The sequence below is a fragment of the Porites lutea genome, chromosome 7, assembly GCF_958299795.1.
Source record: "Porites lutea chromosome 7, jaPorLute2.1, whole genome shotgun sequence".
NCBI lineage: Eukaryota > Metazoa > Cnidaria > Anthozoa > Scleractinia > Poritidae > Porites > Porites lutea.
The window spans coordinates 21,655,375-21,681,766 of NC_133207.1; the positions used below are offsets into that span (position 1 = coordinate 21,655,375).

The following is a 26,392-nucleotide window of genomic DNA, read 5'->3' on the forward strand; positions in this document are numbered from 1 at the left end:
GATTCGCGTCGGGTAGGTAATACTTCGTAATTTGAAAATGGAATAGTATTAATTTTGAATGAACAATCCGCCTGACTTTATCCGTCAATTTCGACGGACAGTTTCAAGACGGGATTATCCGTTCCAGATAGCCTGTGTACAGCCGCCCCCTCTCCTCAGAAAAAATAGGAGAAGGGGTGTCTGTGAGGAGGGCGCTACTTTACACAGGCTAGTCTCAGACGGATAATCCATCTCTAGCTCTAGCGTGAAAACGGCCAATAACAAAATTCCCGTGTCCGGTGTTTTTAATGATAGCGAAGGACTGTACGGAACGACTGTCTACCGCTGCCTTGTCCGTAGGCCTCATTATTCCGCGCGGCTAATGCGTTTCGGGTCACGTGGTCCTAGCGAGTTCGCCACCGAAATGCCTTGACCGTGATTGCGTGGGAAGACGCCGTACAGGGACGGCAATGTCTACCGTAGCGTCAGAGAAAAACAGGGAAATATTGTTTATCGGCAACGCGTTTTACAAACAGTGACATCTCTGTGTGTTGTTTCACTAGTGTTTTGAGGGCACGACCTCCTGAAAATAGCAAATATTAATCCCCAGCAAGAAGCCACACTTTCGCTATGGAAAAAATTAGTTCCCCGAGAGAGTGGAGGAAATGGAGCCTAGGTCTTGGTCAACACCTAAAAGGCGCTTCACCTAACGTACGTACGGAGTCTCACTAGCCGGGAAATAAAAAACGCAACCATAAGTGAGTTTTGTAACTCCCTTAAAAGTGGCAAATCGAGGGAACAATTTCTTTTACGGTTAACTCTTTTTTACTCGATTTACGGCTAACGGTTAAAATTTTTCAATTTTTACGGCTATCGACTAAATTTTTGGCCTTTTTACGGCTATCGGTTAACCCCATTGAGACCCTCCGACAAGTGCTGCGCCCATGGGAAGGTCTCCAGTCAATACTGCAACAAGTTTTGCAAAGTGCAGTGATCGCTCACGTTGACGCTTTGTAAGCACATACATAAAATCAAGAATAAAACTTCCACAACTTTGTCTAGTGCTGAATGGGAAAGGCCTCATCTTCGACGAAACTCCGGGCAATCCTTTCTTAATCCTTAAAAACGCTACTTAAATATATATATATATTTTTTTTCTCAATGGAATATTTCCAGCTTCTTGTAATGATATGAGGGAAGCTTTCCAAGGGAGAGTTAGGGAGCCATGCAGGGGCGGATCTAGGGGGAGGGTGCAGGGAGTGCGCACCCTCCCCCGCCTGAGATGACCTGCGGTTTTCTAATACAACTGGTATTCTGCAAAAAAAAACTATGTGGTTTATTGGTGTTGAAGTAGAGCAAGAGACGAGGGCACCCCCTCCTAAAAAGAATCCTGGATCAGCCCCTGCCATGATCTCTGTACATTAGTGATTTAGTTAGCATTAGGACTTGTTCTTCATATTCATTAAGATCGTATCATTCTATTGTTTTGGAACATCCCAAGGGGCGTATGGTGTCAACTGTAGGAGCTGGATCGTTTTCCGCTGCAGCGCTTAAATTGTGGAACAGCCTTCCCGCGCATATCCGTGATGTCGGATCACTGTGCGCCTTTAAAATTTTAGTGCAGCTTCAGCAGCCTGTTGTTCTCTTTAATAGAAACAATTATTTTCCACAGTCTTTCTGAATTTCACAAGACTGATATTTATCGATCATATCCAGCGCGCTCTCATAGGATAAATGATTTGAGGGCACCTGTTTGGTGACTTTTTCAGTAATAACCCGCCCTGTGGAAAGAATTATTTCACTTGGATGGTTGAAAGTCAGAGCAAGCGCTTTTTTTAAAAAAATCCAAGTGCAAATACTCTTCTAACATTTTGCCTGGTTTAAATTATTACCTGTGTTCGTGCATCAAGGTCTTATATGGTTTATATAAAAGAGGGTCTAAACCATAACAGCTTCACTAAAACGAGTTGTTTTACCTTACATTTATTCCCAAGGCCCAGAAGAAAAATGACTAACCTACCAGAGCCCGAAGACCAGAATTCAAACTGCATTTTAGTCTAGATTGTGTAAATCAATTAGGTGGCTATAAAATCTTTGAGATAACTATTAATAGCGCCCTTTGACATAAAAATGATCAAAAGTGCTTTTTTGGAATTAATCTATGATAGATAAAACCGATAAAAGTAAAAATGCTGATAAAAATACATCGATAGAATAAAATGACCATAAAAATAAAATCAAGTAAAAGCTAGTCTAAAAATATATGTTTTGAGTTGTCTCTTAATTGAACGGAAAGAAAAAACCAGTGGGCTTGATGTTCAGAGATGAGATGTTCAAAATGGAAAGACTTGATGTTCACTTAGCCTTTTGATTTTAAATCTCCTTAAAATAGATGGCACATACGCTCACTGGGTTGCACTCAATTGTTCAGTAGATAACTACAGTGTTTTCTCTAATTTCAGTCGCCAAGACTGCTTGATTCTAGCCAGAATCCAACGCAACATCACGGCCCTAGATCTAATTTGCCAGTGAGCTAGCTTACTTACAGCCGCGTGTCGTACTGAAGTTGTTCTACCGTTTCTTTTTCGTCCTCTCTTGCGAATTGTGGCACTCTAACATCAATTTCAGCCTGGAGGTCTTTCTCCAATTTTAGTATTTCTATTTCGCGGGAGATCACTTCATCGCTCATAGTAAACGATTTGTTTACAAACCCATTTGATGCAAGCTGGGACGCTTGCGGTAGAGAGTCTTGTAGATTTAGTGCATAAGCTCTGCAATCACCACTGGAACTATATTTTCGGCTTAATCCACCTTTTCCGTTCGCTTTTGTACAAGACAATTTTGATTTATTTATGATAGGTGACCGCTTTATCACTGCCGACTTGTTGACGTCATAACTGGATGACTCTGAAGCGCCTTCCTTAGCCTCTAAGTTTGCTGCCGTGTTTTCCAAGCATTGCTGGACGCCACCCTCGACTGCCAAACGTCGATCAGCTGTTCTTCTTTTGGTAAAAAGCAAAAGGAATGGTATGCCTGCTGCAAAAATGACAACACTTCCAGCCATGTAGAAGGCACCATCATAGGAGCCAAGTTTGTCAGCCATCAAGCCTGAAGAAAGAAAATAACAAGGACAAACAACATTATATTTTAGATTGGTCCCTGCTAGAAAAGGATAACACAAGAAACTCGGAGTTATGATAAAGGTAAAGGGGTCCTTATTTTATGCCGGTAGCTCAATATAGTGATCATTTGGCGACTAACCAAAGGCCGACAGTGCTCTTATTTTGGCCCCTATTTGCATCCGTAATCGTTAAAAGGGTGGTTAAAGCTACTTAAAGCTAGGCGGAAAGGAAAGAATTCGAAATAAGGATCTGAGGCCACACATGAGAAAGAAACTGGGAATCTCTGGCACAAAAGGCCGTGCACTAATTACCCAACTGTGCTTATCCGGTCCTTTCTCTTAATGGTTCGTGTAGTAGCCGCAAAGGAGGGCGAGGGACTTATTCGATCTCTTCCTCCTGTGTTACTGCATTTTTATTATATTTTTATCTTACCCAAAGCAAGAGGTATTAGACCGAATTGGTTATTTAAACTGAACGAATCGTAATGATACCTGTCTTGAATAATAGAAAGCATACCTGCCACTGGTGGACCGCTGGCCAAAAATATTGAGGCCACTTGCATCTGCCAACCAAGGGCTGCGGGCCTCTTGGTTCCTTCAACGCTTGACATTAAAATTATATTCAAGGTCGTGATAAAAACCCCATCGCAAAGTCCATATATCACTGTAAAAACGATCAGAGTTGTGTAATCACTTGCCAGGGTAACAAGTATAGTAGACAAACCGACGACAAACTCTGCTGATTGATATAAGTAGAATGGATTCATTCCTCTAACGTCACATATGCGGCCTACTGGAATACGTGCAATGGCTGATGTTAGTCCGTAATACACATACAGCCTGGACGCCTTGTCGGCAGTTATGCCAAGGTCTTCACAAAACTGGACCTAAATAATTATATAAAAAGTTAATAATAGTATGTTGATAGTCTACCTATACTATCTTACATGGCAGACTCTTTACAAAAACCTTTCTCTTTTCTCAGTTTACTTTCTTTATTTCTTTCTTTTTTTTATCTATCATTCATAGCAGGTTACCAAGATAAGTTGTTTTGTTACAGCTCTAGCATTTAGACTGATCTATGAACAAACACCATGTACTTTTATATGATGTGATAAGTTCAGTTTAAACTTCGTTTTGTGTCAAAACTGATTTCATGAATATTGTCAGTGTGTTTTAATATGGAACTGATTGAAAGTTTCAAATCGCAAATTTCATGCCGGATGTTCATCAAGCGTCACAGTTATGCAAAAGATGATACTACTCCAATCTCCGCCTCCTTAAATTCAGTAACCTATTTCTTTTTCGTCTTTGTCCGCTCATTTTGTATCTTAGTCAACTGATAATTTATAATTGACCTCTCTCCTCGAAATTGCCCTTTGCTTCAAAACATAAACGAATAATGGACGAACTGACTGCAAATCATATTTATGCCAATCCCCTCCGCTTTAGGCACCAACGAAACTTATCTACTGCGAAACCGAATACCGTCCTCGTTCCTTCTTTCCCCCTCTACAGTCCCAACATAACCATCATAACTGGGAATGGTTCTTGCTTATCTCAAATATTAAAAGACTGCTTGATTGCTTTCCGACTGGGGATAAGAGGAAAGACTTCTCGGGGGGTTTCTCGTCTGCCAACGCTTTCTCGCATTGTCTTTGTCAGTCCTCTCTCTAACTATAAAGCCTTCTCACATAGGGAAAGCCTTACAACATACCAGGTGAATTTGTGGCACATAATGTCCAAACTGAGCAACACCAGAAGACAACGTTATAGCCACGAAAGCAGGGACCTTCCAAACTGACACATCCGGGATTATTTTCCCTATGCGTGATTTTCTTGGATTTGATTGAATATTGTTGCTATTTTTAGCAGATGAGGACAACTGATCGACGTTCTCTTGGGTATCTCTCTCTCCTTCAGGCTTAACATTAGGATCATAAGTCAGTCCAAGTAAACAGGCACCGAATAATACTCCAGACATGATTCTATAAGTTGTTATCCAGCCGTATTTGTCTATCAGCTGCTGCAAAAGTGGCCCTTGAACTAGAACTCCAAGACCAAGACCAGCTGTAGTGAAACCAAGAGCCAGAGATCGCCGCTTTTCAAAATAGTTACTCACTATAACCAAACTTCCGTTGAAAATGAAACTGGTTCCGATACCAAATGGGAGGCTGAAGGAAAGATACAACGCTAAGAGGCTACTGGACAATGAAGCAAAGGCCAGGCTTGATGCGCAGATTAACCCTCCGAGTAGACTGGTTAAGCGGCAGCCAAACTTTCTCACCACGAATCCAGAGACAGGACCAATGAAAAAGACTATAGCGATGGAAAGAGAACCGACCCAAGCTAAAGAAAAGTGAATTGAAAAAGAGTGTTTTAATATTAATATTTAGAAGTGAAAACCCAGTGAGGGGTAATTTAACTTGCTTTTGGTCTTACTTCTAACTAACTGTACAGTGGAACCCCGTTAATACGGTCACCAAGGGGCCAAAAAAATTTGGCCGTATTAACGAGGGTTTTTCTTTTTTTTTTTACAAGAAAATGTATGATCGTTTAGCCGGGCGGCCAAAAAATAGTACCCGTGATAACGAGGTGACCGTGTTACCGAGGAGGGCGTAAGGCGGGGTTCCACGTGCTGTATTTCAAAATTCAAGTAAGTTTATAATCTTACTTATAGAGCTATGACTGTACTAAAACAAAAATGACCACTAGTGTGTGTATTTCCTGGCTTATCTTTATCAATTAAGAAAAGACGTGAAGGCAGGTTGTTGAAATAAGTTAGCTCTGTGATAAAAATCTACATTTTACTTATATATTCTATCTTGTTAATACCCAATGCGTACAACGTTTTCTACAAGACTAGAAGTCCAGGGGAGAGTACATTTTATATGGGGTTGAGGGTTTAAAAAGAAAAGGAGACGAAGTAAAGCAAAGTCTAAAAGTCAATGGCCCTTATGCGGGATTACGTCACCAAGCCTCGTTTGTAAGCAAAATTCTTCTCATCTGTACTATTTGTGCGTGGGTATTCTTTTCAACTGGATTGTATTGGGAATTCATTTATGTAAAACTTTGCAACTTTATATTTTGAAAACGAGACTTGGTGGTGAAATTTACTCGTCTGACGTAAACATACATAAGGGCTATCAAAAACGAAAAAAAAATATTGACCTTGTACCAGACTCATGCATGAATGAACTCACCACGCAAATTAAATTTTAATGGACTGAAAACTAATAAAGTGTAACACAAACGATTTGATTAGCTTTAACTTAAATCTGACTTTTCGTGCGCTATTTTAGGGCGACGTTTTCTTGCACATGAAGCATCTCAGTTCAGTGAAAGTTTGATTCACAGAGGACATTCAAACTATACCGTCCTTATCAACGTCTGACCCAATAACATATTCAGAGTCATGTTTTTACTAGACAGGGGGTAATAAACTAGCGCATTTCATAACCTACAGCTACCTACCAACGCGTTCTCGATCTTCTCCAAAGAATTCCATGAAAACGGGAAAGAAAATTCCAAAACTGAAGACAAAGCCCATTGCGGCCATCCAAGACATTGTGGCAGCAAAACAGACGAGCCAAGACCAGTGACCATCCTGAGAATGGGCCACTTTTGATACACAAAGCTTCGACATGTCTTTGTGCTGGGCTTTCAGGAAGTTAACTTTCCAGCCGGCAGTGTATTATGCTACTGTCGATGGTAAGTGAAGAAAAGTGTATCCCGATGCAAAAATGTTAGAGACTTATATTAACTAATTTATACTCAGCGGCAAGTGCTAGCATATATATTAAAACAACAAACAGTGGGCAAGTGAGAACGTTCACATTACGGACGTGATCCACCTGAAGGTGTTCTTTACCTTTTTTCCTTTCCATTTGGGTTTACCTCGGTGTAAGAAGTTGTGAACTTTTTCTTTGTTTTGCACCCTCATGTTTTTCTAGGTTCTATTGTGTTGACTTCTTTGTTTGCATTGTTTTACGTCATCGGTGGGTTTAACAGGTTCTTACACCGAGGATGAGCCTTTTCATTGAGATTTTTTTCCCTTATTCGCTTAACCAAACACTATATCTTCCTTAGCAACTAAGTGTCATATAGTCTTCCGGCAAACCTATACTTTTCGTTTACTGTTCATCGTATCAACCAAAAAATAACTGAATTCCATGCACATTTTCATTTAAATTAAAAATTTTTACAAAGGAAACTCTGAAGTCGGTTTTGTTGGGTGCCCAAGGGCCTGTCCTAATTATGCAGATTGGTCAAATTTCAAAACGGTTAAGTAGAAACAGGAAAGACTATGATTCAGTCTTGCGAGTCAAGGTTTATACGTCTGTTTATAATTTCTGGCGTTGCTTTCAAGCTGATTTTTATCAGTAGGTAGTTTTCTTTCCGTTCTACTCCATCTATATGAAGTTGTTGCTGTTTTTTTTTTCTTTCTTTTTGTTACATCGCAAAATTCCTTGAGGGCAAAGTAGCATAGTCAGGCAAAACCATCTTTTTTATGTTACTTCGTACGTATAGCAAAAAAAAAACAAGTAAACAAAACATGTCAGCTTGCACGTAAAAAATAGGAAGTTACTCCGCTGCTTTTAACTTTTAATCATGTACGACCCCTTAATATTGGCTACCAAACGAAGGAGCAAGTTAGAAATTCAAAATTCAAAGGTCTCAGTCGCTTAGTCTCGTGCGCAGTTCTACATAGCGTCCTTAACGTCAGTAAACACTCTCCACTCGTTACATTTGAAAAAGTTGCTTACAGATGCTAACATTTTATGGTTTAGTGATTATTATGCATCTAAGTCTTCTACCCAGTTCTTTTTTAAGTTTTTTATGTGCAAATAGTTAATATTAATATCTCGCTGCTATTAGTTAGCGATAATTTGTTGGGGCCTTAGGTATTACAAACGCCGTTACTTGGGAAAGCTACACGCATGTAAAATAAATCGCATATTAAGACGACAGAGACTTTTAACTTTCTCATGTCTCTTTTGTAGTGCATGAAGCCTATACCTACCCGTTTGCAGGCTGTATCTAAAGCCAAAATATCACGAATTACACTCCTGGTACTGGTCGCGAGTTATTGAAACTAACATTGCGAGTTATTTCTTGTGACCGTCAAGGCTTTATAAGGCTAAATTGTGATTTATGATGCGGAAAATGAAGTATGAAATTATTCTAAACGCATCGTATATCCAGTGATCCACAACGGTTGTGCGGTGACAATGCACCAAGTGATAACATTCAGACTGAATAATTGGTTTCAGGAGAAAAGAATGTCGCGCCCTACAGTTAAAAAACACGAGATAATCAAGGCTAAAAAGTTTTTTAGCTTTCAGGATATTGATGTTCATTCATTGTACTAATATTTAAAAACGATGGAAATAAAATTTTATTTCGTCCAGAGCAGAGCATACATATTTTTGGTGATTCGCTCACATGACAAAAGGCACCGCGATTAAAAACTCAGTTTTGAAGCTTTTTTAATTACTTGGTGGCCAATTCACTTAAGACTATACTTTCCACAATCGTTCAGCGGATTGCCTCGATCTCCCGAGTCATTTCAAAATCATCATCAGCACTGATACAAGGAGAACCGGGATTTTGATTAACGATTCGGTAAAAATTAACGCAACCGTCTGCATAGAACTGAAATCTATAAATAAGCTGAATATATGGAAACCACCTGAATGTTCCGGATTGCCCCGATTTTTTGCAACTATTGGGAAGCACGAGACCCTCTTGAAAGTTATTTAAAAACCAGTCTTTATAGAGGTGTTCTAGTTCTATTCATGAAGGCGATCGCGACCGCGTCCCTCATCCTGATTGTCCGACTCCCGCAGACGTTTCAGAGTTTACAATAGGCACTAGCCTGCATAACAGGCGCTTTACGAGCCAGACGAGGCGAAGGCGGCATTTTGCGCGAAGCGCGAGACAAGCGCGAATCAAAAAGCGCCTGTTATGGTAGGCTATGTAAGCACTCGCAGTGTAGTGTAGTATAGTGCCATTACAGTAGCGTAGCGTAGTGTAGTGGTACTTTTAGTAGCAGCGTAGAGTAGCTAGTGTAGTGTAGTTGAGTTGAGTTGAGCTCGGCACTAATACAAAAACAGCTAAGCTGCAGCGCCACTATCTTGTAGGACGTCTTATATTGGCAATATACATGTCATTGCCGACCGAGTGACTGACACCAGTGATTGTATATTGCCCGCAACTTCCAAATTTGGTCAGCGCTAGTTGGCTATGAACAATTAGACGGGGGATAAGACCAATCAGGAACGGCGAAATTTGGTGAATGAATAATAATCAGCAAGATTCACTTGATAGTGAGTGGTAAATGCGTGATCCTGACTAAAAGACGGAGCTAAATGGCTCGCAAGAACTACGGTACATTACTTTACACACATACATACATAAACTTTATTTACATTCGAATTTTAGAGTATTGTACAGAGCTGATATCTTCGTGCCGCCACTGTACGACTTGGTGGCATAGCCTGAGAAATCTTAGTTGTCTTTTAAGGCTAGCATATATATGTAGGCACACACAAGTCAAACTTCAGACATTCTTAGCATTACTGTGACAGACCAAAAAGATCTCCGTCAGCCAGATAGGGTAAACCGACGCGAAACATCAGCGGAGCCCCTGCCAGTTAAGCGACAAATTAAGCTGAAATTTAGCAATAGTGTGGATCTTGTAATTTTCAGCCAAAATTTAAGGTGTTTTTATTCTTCAGGCTTCGACATAATTTTCGCGCATGGCGAGGAATAGACAGCTGCATTAGAGAAGTAACCAAAAACTAAATATCTGAGAGATCATAGTGATCATTTCCTCTTATATCCAAATTGTCACTCGTAAATTAATTCTAAAAAGAAATCAAAGTCCCAAAGGCAAGAGGCTTATGTTTGACAGGTAAAATAAACAAACAACTGTTCTTAATTTCGAAAGAGTTGTAAAGATTAATTAATTTACCCCAGTGAAACCTGACGTAATCCTTTAAGACCCAGTTTCACAGACAAGTCTCAATACACTACCTTACAGTGGCGGATCCAGACCTTGAGATAAGGGGGTTGCCGGTCATCCAGACCCTTAGATAAGGGGGGGGGGGGGGGCGGGCCTCAGTTTGGTCTAGAAATAATGGGACCCTCCCCTGGATCAGCCTCTGCCTTCAAGCATAAGATGAAAGAATCTCATAAAAAAAAGCACTTCCCTTAGGTGATCATTTTATTAACTCTCATAACCATTCCTCGTCATTATATATTGATATTACTAGGAGAACATTGACGTTGGCCACTCTTGGGACTTAAAGATTTAAGCCTATGGCCTTGAATGTCGATCAAGTTAATTTTTATCACACAATCATCAAACTGATATCAGATATAGTTACGAGGCCCCCAGTATCGAAAATAATGTCGAAGCAAAATTCCTCGCACAAAAGAATTCCGGGAAATCTATTTTTATCTTCGTAGTTCTGGCATTTGATGCCTGTGAAATTATCATTCTGACTCATCTGGATTTTCCTTTATGATTACAGCTTGCTGAAGGTTGTCGTTGTCAGTGAGCATTACTCCGTCGTTTATTGCAGAGGATTCATTCACAACTCTTTCAACCAACGAGCTGCTGCTCCTCGTTTTACCCTTGAAACTCCCCTTACCACTTGACCGCCGTTCCTTTGCACCAAACTGCCGTTTGCTGTCGCTTTCGTCGTCAGGTGGGAAGTCCTCCTCAGTTAGAAGGGAATGAGTAAAGCTCCTGGGGCTTCCTTTACGAGCAACAAAACTCAAGAAACTCCCATTGCGACTAGACTTCCAGCTGCTGTCGCTGACACCATCCAGGTTATCATCCGTAAAAGAACGAGCATAGCTTTTGACACTAGCTGTGCGATCACGATTTAGGCTATTAACGCTTTCTTTCCTCTTTGTAAGGCTAGATTTCCTCGCCTTTACACCAGACTGCTCGGTTTCTTTGTCGCTATTAACCAATAACTCTAAAGCATCGTCCGTTTGTGAATGGGCAGAGCTTCGGAGAGACTCTTTACGGCTATAGGCTCTTGGTCTTGCATTTTCGCTTTCGCTATCGTCTTTGACTGTTCCAGGAAAGGTCGTAATCAAATGATCTGTGACATTGCTACTATGAGGCCCTCGGGAGGCTTCTTCGGTGTTTGAAGTCTCAACCATGCTCTCCAAGCCCGGCATGTCATCTGCGGGGTCAGTGTTTTTTCGAGTTACTCTTCTTTTAGTAAGAAGCAAAGCGAATGGTATCACTGCTCCAAACATCACAACACTACCCGCCATGTAGAACGCGCCACTATATGACCCAAGTTTGTCAGCCACTAAGCCTACAGAAAGATAAAAGAGGAAATCGAAGATTGCTTACTCTGGCTTTTTCTTACTAGAACAACAACAACAACAACAACAACAACATCAACAATAGGGCCAGCAAAAGGGATTCTTAATTTTAGCCATTCAAAGGGCAAGGCATCATATAAGCTAAATTTGTCAACCATTAGGCCTTACGGTATGATTTGAATTCGAAAGTTTTTCTTAAAAAAAATGGAGTCAACTCCTTCTAAGGCGGACATCTTTGGGACCGATACTGTGTATCCGTCTTAGAGAGATGCTCCTTCTTTTTTTTTAAGAATTAACTAAAAGGAGAAGAGAAAGGCGGGGCCAAGGGTATATTATAGAGAGTAAACTAAAAGTTATAAAGAAAGATATTAGGACCAACGCTAGGCGCCCGTCTTATAGAGATGTCCGTTAAGGGAGATCTGACAGTTATCTATAACATTGGCTTGCTTGATAGCGAGGCTCTCGCGCGCGAAGCGCACCAGCGGAGCACCAAGGGGAAGAAAATTGTTTAAACTATCCATCCGAGAAAATTTTGCGTAGCGTACGAACGACCGTCCGTACTCCCACTACATGTAAGCCGATGCCAAATGTCAGGTTAATTTGGCGGGAAAGCGTCTGGCCACCCGCGTCTTGTGAAGCAGACACAACTAAAGAAGGAAAAAAAGGAGACATTTTCTGTTGAAGGAACAAAATTAAATTTTGTAGCGGCGGGATGCTAGCGGCCACCAGGGTGAAAATGAGCGAGAGTGAAAAAAGAGTGAACAAGAACACGTCCGACATTCCCTCCATAAAACTTGTAACTAGGAAGGAAGTTTGTGGGAGTTTCACGTAACAGTCGTGCAAAACAACGGCAAAGAAATGTACAAAAAAAGTGTCCTGCACGTGCAAAGTGGCTTGTTTGCTAATTAGACCTATTGTTGTTGCTTTTTTTACCGTTCTCGTTGCCTTCACCGGTTAGCATTATATGATTTTATATTTTGTTTGAACAATCTATTAAAATTATCGAGAGCTTCGCTTTTAGCCTTGGCTAAATCTATATATTACTTACATGAGGTCAGTAAACGTTTCCCTAAACATTCGGTTACCAGCTCACATACGGAATGCAACCGACCAGCAAACACACCGAAACTTTTAATAAAGTTTCGGTGTGCTTGGTGGTCAGTTTTGGCGAGACAAAGGTTCAAAGAAAGCGAGAATTAAAAAATATCCTCAAGTAGATTAAGGCGTGGATCTAAGTCATTTATGGTTTTTATGTATAGTTTCTAAAAACTATGGTTAAAGACATCCATGAGGAATGATATGTGGTACAGTAAACTAAACTTTAAAAAGACTAAATTATTTGTTCACGTGATTGACCACGCCCTCCATTGTTTGAAAATTGTAAACAACGATTCCCACCACTTGCCAAACGAGTGGCTCCAGTTTCTCTGTATCAAAACAATGTCCCTACAAAGTGTCTACGAAATCAGCTCGAAATAGTTCGAAGCATTCCAACTGGCCGGTGCAATTGGTGTTTATTGACTACTGCCAGTCTTCCCCTAACTAAAATTTTCGACGGGAGAAAGACGTTTATTGACCTCACCTCATTCCGATTGTTTAAACGAGAAGACTATTAGTAGCCACTTTTCGGACCTACTAAGGGAAACGGTTTGCTTTCTATCTGGTCGGAATTTCGACTCACAGGATTTCTCGATAAAACAGGGCTTGGTTGGTCACGTGATGCAGTTATAAAAAAATTTAAATGAAATTGGAGGATATCTTGGTTAAGATTGGCCTTAGTCATGGGATATCTTGAAAATACTTTAATACGTTAATTCCACCCCCGCTTTAAAAATTCTGAATAATCTGTAACCCAGGCCTTAAGCTACTTGAGTTTGTTGCAGGGAACGCTTCCTTTACCCCGGGGCAAAAAAAACCTACCAGCAAGAGGTGGACCACTGGCCATAAAAATTGTTGTAAACTGCATGTTCCACCCAAGAGCAGCTGCCCGTTTTGATGCATCTACACTCGTCAGAAGAATAATATTCAGGGTTGTGATGAATATTCCGTCACAAAATCCGTAGATGACTACAAATACTATCATAGCTGTGTAATCGTTTGCCACGGTAACAAGTATCGTTGATAGACCGACAACAAACTCGGCTGATTGATAAAGGTAAACAGGATTTATTCCTCGGATGTCACATAAGCGGCCTGCTAGGACACGTGCAATGGCTGATGATAATCCGTAGTAAATGTACAACTTGGACGCCATGTCAGCAGTTATGCCAAGGTCCTCACAGAATCGCACCTGGAAAAAAACAAATCACAATATACACAATCTCCCTCCCCTATCATGTATTTCTGCTCCGAGCATTTTGCCTCCTTGGTCCCTGTTTAAAACTCGTTCCGGGTTTAAAATGATACAGAATAATCCCTATATCAAACTCTCAAAGGAACAAAAAATTGTTCGACTTAATTGCTCAGCCAGAAGGGAATTAAAGTAAAATTCAGTTACTTTGGGTTGGGTTAAAGTTCTAGTTTGATATGCGAGTCAAGTGAAAATTGCTTTCTCTTCTGTTACAGAGGATTCATTCACAGCTCCTTCGACTATGGGCTCCCGCTCCTCATTTTCACTTAAAACTCTCCTTACTCGGTTCCCTTAGGTAAAGCTACCGTTCGGTCTTATTTTCCTCCCGCAGTCAGATGAGTAGTCTTCCTCACTTTTTTTAATAACGATCAACAAATCTCAAGACACTGACCCTTTGAAACAAGACCTTTAGTCGCATGCCTTTAGCTTTCACTTTTCACGATATCATCCGTTGAGGAAGATGCAGAGCTATTGATACAAGCAGTACGGTCAAGGTTTTAGATCTTAATCGCTTTGTTTCCTCTACAAACTACAAGGAAAAAAATAGTTCGACTGAATTACTTAGGCAGAAAAAAAAGTAAAATTACCAAGTGAATTTGAGGTACAAAGTGTCCAAACTGTGCAATGGAAGAAGACAAAGTTAAGGCCACGAAAGTAGGTACTTTCCAAACTGATAAATCAACAAATGTTCGCCGTCGTCTTCTTTTCCTCAGATTCGCCTTGGCATCGTCGGGAGACAAGGTCGACTGCTCGGGACCTCTCGGGTCAGTGTTCTTCTCTTCTTCATTAGACTTTACATTAGGATCGAAGGTGATTCCAAGCAAACATATTGCAAATATAACCCCAGCCATTATTCTGTAGGTTGTCTTCCAGTCATACTTGTCTATAATTGTTTGTAGGAGTGGTCCCTGAGCTAACACCCCAAGCCCCTGACCAGCCGACACGAAACCGAGAGCCAAAGATCTTCGTCTGCTGAAATAATTACTGACAATAACAAGGCCGGCGTTAAAAACAAAGCTGACTCCGATACCAAAGAAACTGCTGTACGAAAGATATAACGTCACAAGTCGTTCCGACATGGAAGCGATGGCAAGGCTTGCAGCACAAATTAGACCACCAAGTATATTTGTTATCCTGCAACCGAGCTTGTTGACCAGGATTCCGGAAACAGGTCCAGTAAAAAACACAAGAGCAATAGAAAGAGAACCAACCCAGGCTACAAAAAATAAAATGAAATAAAATGTGTAAATGTTCCGTTAGCATAGATGACTGAACATAACTTTTAAATTTTTTCTTTCTCTCTCTACCCCCACCCTTTATTGTTTTTTCATGCCCACAGTTATTTTTCGACGTTCTCACTTTCTGAGCGCTTGGAACAGATTACTAAAATGCTTGTTAGCATATATCTAGCACGAAAATTGGATTTACACAAATTTACTCGGTGAAATATGATGCAAAAAAGTGCAAACGAGGGGGAAATCAAAAGCAAAGATGGTAAATACCGCATTTGCTTGACAGTTTACATGGGGTTGTAAATTTGAGGGCCAATGCGGAATTTACCATATTTGCCCTTTATTTAACCTTAGTTGCACTTTTTCGTGCTGTAGCAATGATTCCACCAAAACTGAAAATACAACTGGATTTTCTTTAGAATTCTCTGGTAAATCGGTAATCATAAAAAAGTAAAATAACCCAATGAAAACAGCTCAGGTTTTCGATTTGCCCTTAGAGAATATCATTTCTACTTTGTGGTACTTAAAACGGTGACGATATTTCAAATTTATTTTTGCTTCCCTTAATTAGGGTCACTATTCACAAACCTGGCTCTTGCCTTCTTGGCACACACAATTAACCTAAATTACCGGGGTTCGATTAAGTTCGATTAATAAAACGTTCGATTTGGTTCTTCTGGTAGTAAAGTCGGACAATACATCACGCGGCATGCCCGACGCATATCATTAACCAATTGTGTTTTCGCGAACTTTAAATGCAGCTTTTGCTTTTGCGAGAGTGACAAAGGATCTATTTGTTATTGGCATACTGATCTTTTGTTCAAATTGTAAATTTACACTTGGAGCTAGGAAAGAAACGTAGTTACAGCAAGGAATTACAATATGTCTTCATTCTCTACGTTTTCCAGAAGCGCTGAGAAACAGAGAAAAGCTGACCCTTATTTTTTGTGTTGATGTTAGATGTTGTGTTCGTTTCCACATATTTCAGTTGGTCAGAGAGAAAACACTTCACTGAACACAAACAATGCTCGTTGGAAACCAAGTTATTTAATCCAAGATCAAATTGGTTGATGAGTGTCACAAAGTCGAATCAACGGGAAATGGTGGCGTTTATGGGATACTTAGCTTAACCCTTTAGGCCCTAAGAGTGACCAGCATCAAATTTCTCCTTGTAATATCACTGCTTTATAAAACACAGTGGTCATGAGAATTAAGGATATGATCATACAAGATGAATCTAATTGATACTTCATCAAATTCTCCCCACTACTTCTATTGAAAACGTATAGGGATAACAAAAGAGAATTTGAATTTTGATGTTAGGGTTTAAATGGTTAAGACAAAGTCTATGAGGTTATGATCATAATCAACAATCAGTCGAAAATACAAACCCAATAAGGGACATTATCTGTTTTAGGTTTCACCTCAACACCTTGTCGCCTTAAAAGAGTGATACAAAATTTAAATTACTAAAGTACTACAGAGGGACACAAAGGTTGCCCGATTCCCTCAGTAGAGGTTAATTGATAATATTGAGTCAGGTTTGCAAGGCTGGCTCGTTTTGCCAAGTTCTCGGGAGACGGCTCGTTGAAAAACGTAACAAAAATCAAGCTAGTCTCGGTAGCTGGGATCATGGTATCGTGAGGCCATACACCCGGGAAGCAGGAATGCAAATTTTCCATGTGATTAGAAAACAGGCCTTTACAAGGGCTAATAAAGGCCTTGAAACACTGCTGAAAACACCAGAATTAACGAGAACGGCGTCTGCATATACATACCAGTGCGCTCTCGATCTTCGTTGAAGTGTTCCATAAAAACTGGAAAAAACACGCCAAAACTGAAGACAAAACCTACGGCGGCCATCCAGGACATCGTGGCGGCAAAACAGACGAGCCACGACCAGGGACCATCTTGATAGTGAGGTGTTTGCGACCTGCAAAACGTCAGCATTTCTTTAAGATTTCAAGAAGTCAGGATATTTAATACCTCTCAGCATCAGAATATACTTTCCAAGGACCGCAAGACCCGGGCCTAATTAGACGTGCTAAGGACAAAATATGTGAACGTAACATAACATGTAAATACTGGTAAATATAACTAGGCCTCTAGGGAATTCAGCTGCCGCAAAAATTACGCCCAATTGTAGGCACCCCCCCCCCCCCCGCCTTTTTCCCCCAAATGTATTGAAACGAATGACGAATGACACCTTCTACATATGCAAAATAAGAACGACAGGTATATGAAATACTGTTCGTGTACAATTTAAAGTTTTATACAAAGATTTTGTTCTCATTATGCATGCAAACACAAATAATCTTCATGATTCTATGACACCGAGATTATAGTTTGCATTTTTCTCTACATTTCTTATTTGCAATTTGCGTATCCTTGTCTGTTTGATGGGCCTTTAGATTTTACTTGCTTAAGCATACCGTGCTATTTTTTCATTGAATTTTCTATCAGATAAGATAAAGTCATGAATATATAATTGAACAGTGTGACATGCTGTATTGTCGCTGGGCCAAAATGTAGTTCTAGAACCAGGAGTTGAAACCATCGGGGAGTGAGCTCTATAAGAATTCTGCATTTTCACATGCTATAATTAAGCCCCCTCGCTCACCTATATGGTCATGCCACTGCGTCATGCCTGACTATACTGTCTGATACGTTCTATTTACCCAGAGCGAAAGGGTGTCAACAAGAGCAGAGCATTTGCATGTCAGCCCTTTTTTAATTAGAATGGGCCATTTGCACGATGACATCATTTACTGCTACGACCAGAATCCATCAGGGTTTTCCTTTCTTGTGCAAATTACGGATTTGTCATTTAAATCTCGCTGGGATGACCAAATTTAAACATGAAAAGAAAAACGAAAAGGATTCTGGTCGTAGTAGTAAAATGACGCCACCATCGGGCAAATGGCCTATTCCCAATAGAGCGTTTTCAACAACGTGAACAGCATCTATGCAAATAGCGCTTTATACTATTACTAAAAATAGGTTTTGTCACCTTAGACCCCCCGCGTGACTCAGACAAACTTTGCATTCTAATCCAAGGCTTTGTATGAGAAACATACGTTTCCGACATGAAAATTGTTCATAAAATTCGCAGTGAGCGTTTTTAAAATGTTTTTTGAGCATAATTCCAATATATAAAAGGCACTAATGCTATTGGGAACAAAACCTGGTCCAGTAACTTAAATAAATAGTTAAAATCAGAAAATAAAGCGACTCGATCAAAGAAGGCTACTGAAATATCGGATCCCTAGCTCTCTGTCTTAGGCAGAAAGTACCGCTACGCACTGAAACATGACATAACATTATTGGCTGTGTAATACTCCAAAACCGAAATTGCTAAAGAGAAAATCGAGTTTGGATGTGCTTCTAGCAAGCCTGTGACAGAATTTCTAAGGTGAAAAGCACACCAATATTAGCACAAACCGTTTGTTCTGTTGTTGTGCTGCCAGGTAGTGAGGTAGACCATATGAATCTGTGACAAATACTTTAGTACTTTATATCCTGTAGTGCTAAGTAGCGTAACATAAGCACTCGAAAAACAAATTGAGCAACCTTTGCCTATAAATTTAAGCAAATGCACCGTTTCACGATCAGCTATGAAGCCCTGCTCTCCACACATTTTAACATAATTTTACCAACAGCATTAGGACACCGCATAAGAAATAAAACCACTCATCTGTACAATTTTTTCCACGTTTAACGCTGTCTTGGCACGAGTAGATTATTTTCAGGATATTTATTATCGAAACCAAGCTGGATTTTGTTTCCTTTAACGATAAACATCTTCAAAGACGACGAAAATTTGTTGGCGAACGTGACTTTCCCATACTAAACTCTTACACTGGTCAGGTTTAATGTCTGAGTCATAGCAGGGACCAGAAATTTGTGACGTCATTAGTAGAAAGCGCTATTTATGGGAACAAAAGAAAGTGTTCATAAGAAAAGCGATCAACTCCCACAGGATTGGTAAAAAACACCAACATGGCCGCCATTTTAATGTTTCGGAACACCTATATGGCCGCCGTTTTAATGTTTCGGAACACCTATTTGGCCGCCGTGACGTCATGTGAAAATGCTCTATAGTTCTCTGTCCACTTCGGGTCGGTAAAATTTGATGGGGCTCAGTGGGTAAATAAATGAGGTTGGGATTGTTAAAAGAAACGTCAGTAGAATAGAGGCTGCTTCAAGAAGCCGTTTGGGCTTGATGATATGGGATCAGCTCCAAAGTATAAAGCAATTTTTGTAAATCTGTTGGGAACAGTAAATTTTTTTCATCTCCGTTTCACATACGTTAATATGGTTACTGAAAAACAAAAATGTAGAAACATTTTTAATAGTTTTATTTATTTATTTATTTATTTATTCACTCGTTCAGTGATTTTTCAAAAGCGTTGGCTTTGACCATTCGCACGGGCAGTTTGCAGATGGGGATAATGAGAAGAATAAGAGGGTTGTCATCTTTTTCTTTATCTCTATGCCCAAGTGGCAAATATCCTGTGCGAATGTGATGACAAGTCGAAAAACCTAGAATAAATCAACAAGCACAAGGGTTTTCATTGCAGCTGAAAAATGGATGGTTAGAGGTGCTGGAGTTAGTGACTTTATTTCTTCTCAAAATGGGAACCTTCGTTGCTAAAAACTGGAAGGAAATTTCCGTATATGCTATTAATGTTTTGCTTTGTTAAGATTTGTTTCGAAAGGAAAGGGACAAATACAAAGCCAGTTTGATGAATAGAAGTTATTTGATTTCACAAAAGCGGTCACAATAAAGTAGTTCTTGTAGTGCTAACTGTATTTGCCCTAGGTTTCTGTTTACTAAAGTTTCTTAGCTTTGAGTAAAAATACCCTTTCAGATAGGAGTTAGTCCCCCGACACTCTTGCACTATTTTTACAAATCCGTTAGCGTAGCATTCTAAGCTTAAAATTTGACTAGCATATTGTGCAGCGAGTTGTATGTTCACGATTGACTTCAAACTTGCTGATATAAAAGAAGAGAGCTCTGAGACCTATTTGCTGAAGTTGAAAAAAAAGCTGTCGGAGGATTTATAATACATTTTTTGTGAAAATGCTGTTTTAAATATATGCCAATATCTCAAACATTTTTATGCCTACAAGAAAATAAATAACATTTTCTTAAAATTTCCACCATTCTTTATTTAAGGACACCGAAAATCATAGAAATCCGTTAAATCACCCCAGCTGAAAAACGCGATAACCAACACCCACATAGATTCAGGCCACCTTAAGCTGCTGTTCCTGTCAAACCTCGCCAACGTTGCACTATTCTGGCGAACTATGGCTTCTCATTTGGGGCGACTGGTAAATTTTGAAGGTGATACCAACATACAAAGTGCGCCAGAAGGTATTATATTTTTGTGAATATACAAAATAACATGGTATACAAACCGGGCGTTCCTCTGACATGGAATGTTCTTATTTGTTTGTCAATCCTTCATAAAAAAAACCCACATGAAAAAGCGGCGACGATGGAAGTAACCGGGGCGGAGAAAGACTGAAATAGTTCTGGAGTACTGATCTCCAGGGAAGGGGAGGGGAGGGGGGGGAGGGTCATCTTTGCTGACCTTAGGGAAAAGCTCAAGAGAGAATCATTGCTGTAGGTCACGTATTAACTGTTAATGAATCTACTTCCTCTCTATTGGTTTCCTGTTTTGCACAGAGTAAAATGAAAGGCAGAACTGCAAACAGAATGCCCATTGATCCAGCGGTATAGAATGCTATAACATAGGAACCGGCTTGGTCCGCTATAAATCCTGCAAAGAAAAGTTTTTCATTGAGTCAAGAGTGCAATACGGATATCGAGGGTCAGTCCCTGCAGTTGCTGAGTCAATTATTTTCAACTGACTCCCACTGCTGGAAGGACCCTCTCGTACGGAAACGTATCAGTACTTTTGAGCAAATACTGGACACACTAAGTGTCCTTCGAAGAGAGGTGCCCGCCCTATGAAGAGTCAAAGAAGATCACTTAAGAACTACAGGGACTATCTCCACTGTCCGTTTTAATTGGGGAGTTGTAATACTATTAATATCATAGGTGACGAACTACTCCTTAATTTTGGCGCGAAATTTCAGCGATAATTTGTAATTCCACATGTGAAATTACAAAATTGCCGTGGCAACCTTTAGTACGTCTCAGTGTCAAGATGGCGACGAAGTTTTAAAATGTCATGAATGAAGATGCCAGGGTATAAAAAGACGCTTTAGAAAACCTGAACACACGAAAGAGCTCATCAAAGAAGGATTCTAACAGGTATCTTGACCAAAAATCCTCAACTAAAGCCCAATTTAAGCTCCAGACGTTCGAGAGAGTGAAGTTCTCGATCGATACGATCCCGGATAATAAACATACCAGAAATCCAAGATTGCTAAGGTAATTCGTCACCCCTGATATTAATGGGTAATCAAGATGGTATACTCGTGAAATTAGGGAATAATTTCACTCGTCACCATTTGATTACACATACCATGACATACTACAAGTGCAGTTGGAGTACTATGAACTATTAAGCACTTTTGTCTTTAAAGAGGACCGTGAACTTTGACTTATATCTTATTAGCCAACTATATCGATTTTTTTTATAGATGCCAGAAAATAAGAACCTCTTTCAAATTTAAGGCTAAAAAAGTTCTTGTATCAGGGGGGCCTAACTGGCAAATTTTAGCCTAACAGGTTCTTAAAACAACATGTTCTTGGTCGCAGGTTGTTACTGCATACATGACGTACGTCATATGTGGACTTAGGAATTGGTCTCAGTAGTTCTTTCATTGGTCAGTGACTAAAGGACGCTCCAGACCCGAGTTCAGTTATATGTCATGGGTTCAAATACCGTCGAGAACTCAAACAATAAAGGAGACAGCTTGGCCGAGTGGTTATGGCGCTAAAATTGTAATTTGGAGGCCCCGAGTTCAAAGTCCCGCCCTGACCGCTAACTGGATTTGTTCTTAGTAGTCGCGAGTTCAAATCTTTTGCTACGTCTGTCCTGTAAATAGGCAACAGGTTTGCGTCCTACCATTGGGATTCTTAACCTTGTTATGTTTCATTTGAATTATTTCTCCCGGCAAGGGAGAGGATAATCAAATTATTATTATTATTATTATTATTATTATTATTATTATTATTATTATTATTATCATTATTATTATTATATACTGTAATATTGTTATTATTATAAAAATGGAAACTTTATTGATAACAAAGCTAACTGTAAAATCCTATTTATAATTTATTTCGCTTAAAAAACTATTCAGTTAAACACTATTTAAAATTCCTTTCGATTAAAATATATATATATATATATATACTGTGTCAATAATTATTATCATTATTAGAATTATTATTATTAATTATTAAATGGGTTTAATTTAACAACTAACAAAGCCAAAAGGAGCGATTAATAATAAACCGCGCAAGCTTGTACCAACCTGCTAATGGAGCACCCGTTGCTATGGAAATTGATATAAGAGTGTTGGCCAACCCAAACGCCGAGGCTCTTTTCTGAGGTTCTACAGTTGTAAGAAGCAACAAATTACTAACTGTCACGCTTATTCCATCCCCGATTCCATAGAACACGCTGATGAAGACAAAGTGGACAAAAGTAGACGCAACTCCGAGCATGAGAACTGCAAGACCAATGACAAGTACTCCTATTTGGAAAACGTGAATAGCTTTAACCCCTCTAATGTCACACAATCTTCCAGCAGTTACTCGCGTCACGCAAGAGACAACACCAAATATCATTAAGAGCTTAGAAGATTTATCAGCGGATATATTCAAGTCTTCACAATGTCGAACCTAAAAAAGTAACAATGAAAAGCAAAACCTCATTACAACACAATGAGAAAAAACAAATACAACATAAATGTTTCCGCTTTCAGAAAAATCGTTACACCTGCAATACTATTTTGGAGAGAACCAAACAGACTTTTTTCCACTTTGCCTCAACACCAACAAAGCTGAATTGTACACACAAAGCAACATGAGGTGAATATTGACCATTTACTGGGGAATAAGGGTATCCACGAAAATGAGGGTCTCTTTGACGGATGACGGTTAAATTTTGCAAATTTTGACAGGTTGACGGTAAAATTTTAGAGCTTTTGACGACCATTAATAAAGTTATGAGGGGCGGGGAATTTTCCAGCCGCATGAATTTTCTTTTCGTCGACATTTCTCTTATATGAATTTTTTTTTAGGTCATTGAATGAATATTTTGTTCGGGTTGCTTGACGCGCATGATTTTTTTTTCACCTAGTTCTCATTTGCACTAGTGAAAATAGTCTTTTGTACTTTGCCCCCCCCCCGGAAAAGTTTTCTAATTGTCCGTCTCTAAATAGAAATTTAGTTCAATTGTTAAAAAAATATATTAACTTCAATCTGTATTACTTAATATTAATTGTTGTTTTTTGGAAGCTGTCTTATTAGTATGGAGGAAAGCACTTTTTCCCTAGGTTATAACAATGGGTTACCTCATGGACTCGACCCTTATGACCCTTACCCTTATCTTATGCATATGAAATCAAGGGAACTCGGAAGGCACTAAATTAGTATGCTGGAAGACACTTGTACATATTGATAAAGGGAAGGCATACGGAAGGCAGGGGAAGGCCAAAACGGGGCTTAATTTCATCCCTCTACCACTACTTCTAATGTACAAAGGGAGGCTACAAAGAATTAAGGTCCTTACTCACCAAATGAAATTGGCCTGTATATGTCACAATGCCGACTGCTGTGCTGCATGCAGCCGTAACAGTAAAGAGTGGAACTTTCCAGACAGAAAAGTCGATGAGTTTCCTCCATTTACTTGAGGCTTCTGCTGTGCATTCTTCAGGATTATAATCTCCTTGGTTGTAGAAAGTCTCTTTCTTCTTTCCAGGATCTTCATCTTCTTTTATGTTGGGATCGTACGGAAGTGGAAGAATGCAGTTCGCAAGCGTTACAAGCCCCAGCACTCTATACGCACCTTGTAGTCCATGTTTGTCAATCAGCAGGTGACATAAAGGGGCGAGGGTAAAAACACCAAGACCCGCCCCCGCTGTCACAATGCCTGTTGCCAAAGATCTACGCTTCCAGAAGTATTTCGTAACAATCAAGAAGTTACTCGTTCGGCAACAGCTGACGCCGAAACCAAACAAGACGCTATATGTCACAAAAAACAGGTCGAGTTTTCTCACAAACGAAGTCAGGATGAGACCCAAGGAACAAAACAAGCCACCAACGATACTTATGGGACGAGATCCATAGCGGTCACCCAGCCGTCCAGTTAGAGGAGACAGGAAAAAGGTCAAGGCAATTCCTATAGAACCTATCCAAGCTATGTATACGTAGAAAAGAGAAAAATCAATGATGGTCAGCCGGACTGGTCACTTTGAAAATTAAAGAAATAAGCTTTTCCGTAAGTTTTTTTCTTAAAAGAGCCCTTTGAAACATAGGACGCACACGCGCCGAATCACGCCATATCAAGTCGTGCTAATGGAAGCAAGGCAAGCTTTTGACTTTGCATTGATGTCTCATAAAGAAAAATCGAAAGATTGTTATTGTTTAAAGATATGGACAAAACCATACTAAAATATACCGCTAACGGATCTGTGACTGGAAAGCCTGCGTTACGAACCGAACGGTAAGGCGATTGCAACGTAGATCAGATAATGTGGTAATCTTTAAAATTTATAAATCACCATCAAATTCATTTAAATTGACAAAGATATAAACATATACTACGCGGTGTCCTCTTCAATCGTAATAAATGAAAGCAAGTCCAATACCTGTGTGTTCTCTGCTAGAGTAGAACTCATTCATAATCACCGGCAAAAAGACACCGAAATCTTGCGCGATGCCCATCAACAAGGCTTGAGAGATAGTGGCACAGATACAAACCAAAACAGACCATTTACTGTCTTGTTTGCATGGCCCTTTCCTGCCACAAAAAGTAACCATTATATGACTTCGTCAGCCCCAGTTTCACGGCAAATGCTTTTTTAAACTAGAAATACGTCTAAGAAAAACACAGACAGACTCTCGACGCGACAGTCAGATTATGAAATCAACAGGAAGCGAGTGTCAAACATTTACCGCGTGACAAATCTTGGGGAGGAGGCGCGGGGGGAGGGAGATTCACAGTTTTACCGTACATCTGGATGGGGAATTCAAGCCCTAGGGAGGGGCTGGACATCAAAAACTACCTTGTAGCTGTGTTCCTTTGTTATATTCACTTCGGGGATGAAGCCTGCCGGTTTCTTTTTGGCTCGTGAAAGTTAACGTGTTAGATGCTAGATGGGGTATTTTGCTTGAGATTATTTGTAAGAGAGCTCCAGGGGAAGACGGGGAAGGGGGAACTGTTGACTGTGGACTATTGAGGACATTATCTATTTTTCCGTAAGATCGTCGAGGTCGAGCGCTTAAAGCTACTTAGGGGGCGGGGGCGGTTTCGGAGCGAGAAAAATATTTTTCTCGCCCCCCCCCCCCTGCCCCTCCCCCTAGAGCTATAATCCTCGACGTCCGCCCCCTCGGTACATTTGAAAATCAAGATGGCCGTTATTAACGGTAAGACGCGCTGTATCTCAACGATCTCACGAAAAAATAGGGGATGTGAACAGTCTCAGTAATTCATGATTCAAGGTTAATACAAATCAGCAAAATACAGAATTATCGGTCGGAATCAGAATCTGCGACTCTGATAACGGCTTCATGTAAATTGTTAAAAGGTCAGTCGCTCATAAAAAAATGCACTTTATTTGAGTGTCAATGTAGGCACTAAACACAGGACCGCAATTTTACGTGGTTATCCGAGCCACGCGTAGTCTAGCCATTTGTAAAGCAAAGGCAGTGTATGTAATTTCATTTCTCAGTCATTTTAAGATAGTGAATGTTGGTCCGGTTCCGGGAACCGAACCCTCGACCTCCCGCTCTGCAGTAAAGCGCTTTACCAACTGGGCTAATCCGGCTGCGGAGCCAAAAAAATCTCCGTTTTCAGTCAAAGACGGCGTATACGTGTGGACGGTGCCTAAGCCAACCAAAAATTACTTGCCACATTTCCCTACCCAAAAAAATCCCGGAATAGAATATTTTAAACCCCAAAAAATCCATCCATCAGCCCTGTCACTTAAAATCCGGAGAAACCCCACTGGGTACTGGGTCAGGAGCCTATGACCTGGAGCCTATATCTCCCATACAGCCCTTGGAGTCAACCCTTTCCCGAGTAGGCTCCTGACAGGCATGATCGATGTATAACATGTAAAAGATGAAACGTGATCTATGACGTCAAAAAATTATTTCTTAGGAAACAACAGAACGATTAGCGTCATGATCTCAAAGTATCGTGTGAA

The 26,392-nt window shown here is 40.1% G+C and overlaps 3 protein-coding genes across 3 annotated transcripts; all 3 read right to left on the minus strand.

Annotated features, from left to right (window-relative positions):
- Positions 1-1,303: 1,303 nt before the first annotated feature.
- LOC140943604 (monocarboxylate transporter 10-like) lies at positions 1,304-7,022 on the minus strand. Its single transcript, XM_073392715.1, has 4 exons — positions 6,575-7,022; positions 4,818-5,449; positions 3,618-3,987; positions 1,304-3,087 (listed from the first exon to the last, which is right to left on the minus strand). Exons 1-4 carry the CDS (start codon positions 6,744-6,746, stop codon positions 2,522-2,524), a joined length of 1,740 nt encoding a protein of 579 aa, XP_073248816.1. The 5' UTR covers positions 6,747-7,022; the 3' UTR covers positions 1,304-2,521.
- Positions 7,023-10,310: 3,288 nt separating this feature from the next.
- On the minus strand, positions 10,311-17,015 carry LOC140943684 (monocarboxylate transporter 4-like). Its single transcript, XM_073392795.1, has 4 exons — positions 16,813-17,015; positions 14,390-15,018; positions 13,373-13,742; positions 10,311-11,442 (listed from the first exon to the last, which is right to left on the minus strand). Exons 1-4 carry the CDS (start codon positions 16,982-16,984, stop codon positions 10,601-10,603), a joined length of 2,013 nt encoding a protein of 670 aa, XP_073248896.1. The 5' UTR covers positions 16,985-17,015; the 3' UTR covers positions 10,311-10,600.
- Positions 17,016-19,775: 2,760 nt separating this feature from the next.
- On the minus strand, positions 19,776-25,100 carry LOC140942554 (monocarboxylate transporter 10-like). The gene is made up of 4 exons (XM_073391471.1): positions 24,833-25,100; positions 23,759-24,381; positions 22,493-22,862; positions 19,776-20,823 (listed from the first exon to the last, which is right to left on the minus strand). Exons 1-4 carry the CDS (start codon positions 25,002-25,004, stop codon positions 20,672-20,674), a joined length of 1,317 nt encoding a protein of 438 aa, XP_073247572.1. The 5' UTR covers positions 25,005-25,100; the 3' UTR covers positions 19,776-20,671.
- Between the last annotated feature and the right edge of the window lie 1,292 nt (positions 25,101-26,392).

Bases quoted from the DNA above. Each gene is read 5' to 3' on its own strand.
- LOC140943604 (XM_073392715.1), bottom strand. From the start codon at position 6,746: ATGTCGAAGCTTTGTGTATCAAAAGTGGCCCATTCTCAGGATGGTCAC. The intron at 5,450-6,574 runs GTAGGTAGCTGT...ACTTTTCTTTAG, and splicing joins AGAAGATCGAGAACGCGTTG to CTTGGGTCGGTTCTCTTTCC. The intron at 3,988-4,817 runs GTATGTTGTAAG...ATAATTATTTAG, and splicing joins ATGTGCCACAAATTCACCTG to GTCCAGTTTTGTGAAGACCT.
- LOC140943684 (XM_073392795.1), bottom strand. From the start codon at position 16,984: ATGCTGACGTTTTGCAGGTCGCAAACACCTCACTATCAAGATGGTCCC. The intron at 15,019-16,812 runs GTATGTATATGC...TATTTTTTGTAG, and splicing joins CGAAGATCGAGAGCGCACTG to CCTGGGTTGGTTCTCTTTCT. The intron at 13,743-14,389 runs GTAATTTTACTT...GTTTTTTTCCAG, and splicing joins TTGTACCTCAAATTCACTTG to GTGCGATTCTGTGAGGACCT.
- LOC140942554 (XM_073391471.1), bottom strand. From the start codon at position 25,004: ATGGTTACTTTTTGTGGCAGGAAAGGGCCATGCAAACAAGACAGTAAA. The intron at 24,382-24,832 runs GTATTGGACTTG...ACGTATACATAG, and splicing joins CTCTAGCAGAGAACACACAG to CTTGGATAGGTTCTATAGGA. The intron at 20,824-22,492 runs GTTGGTACAAGC...TTTTCTTTGCAG, and splicing joins AACGGGTGCTCCATTAGCAG to GATTTATAGCGGACCAAGCC.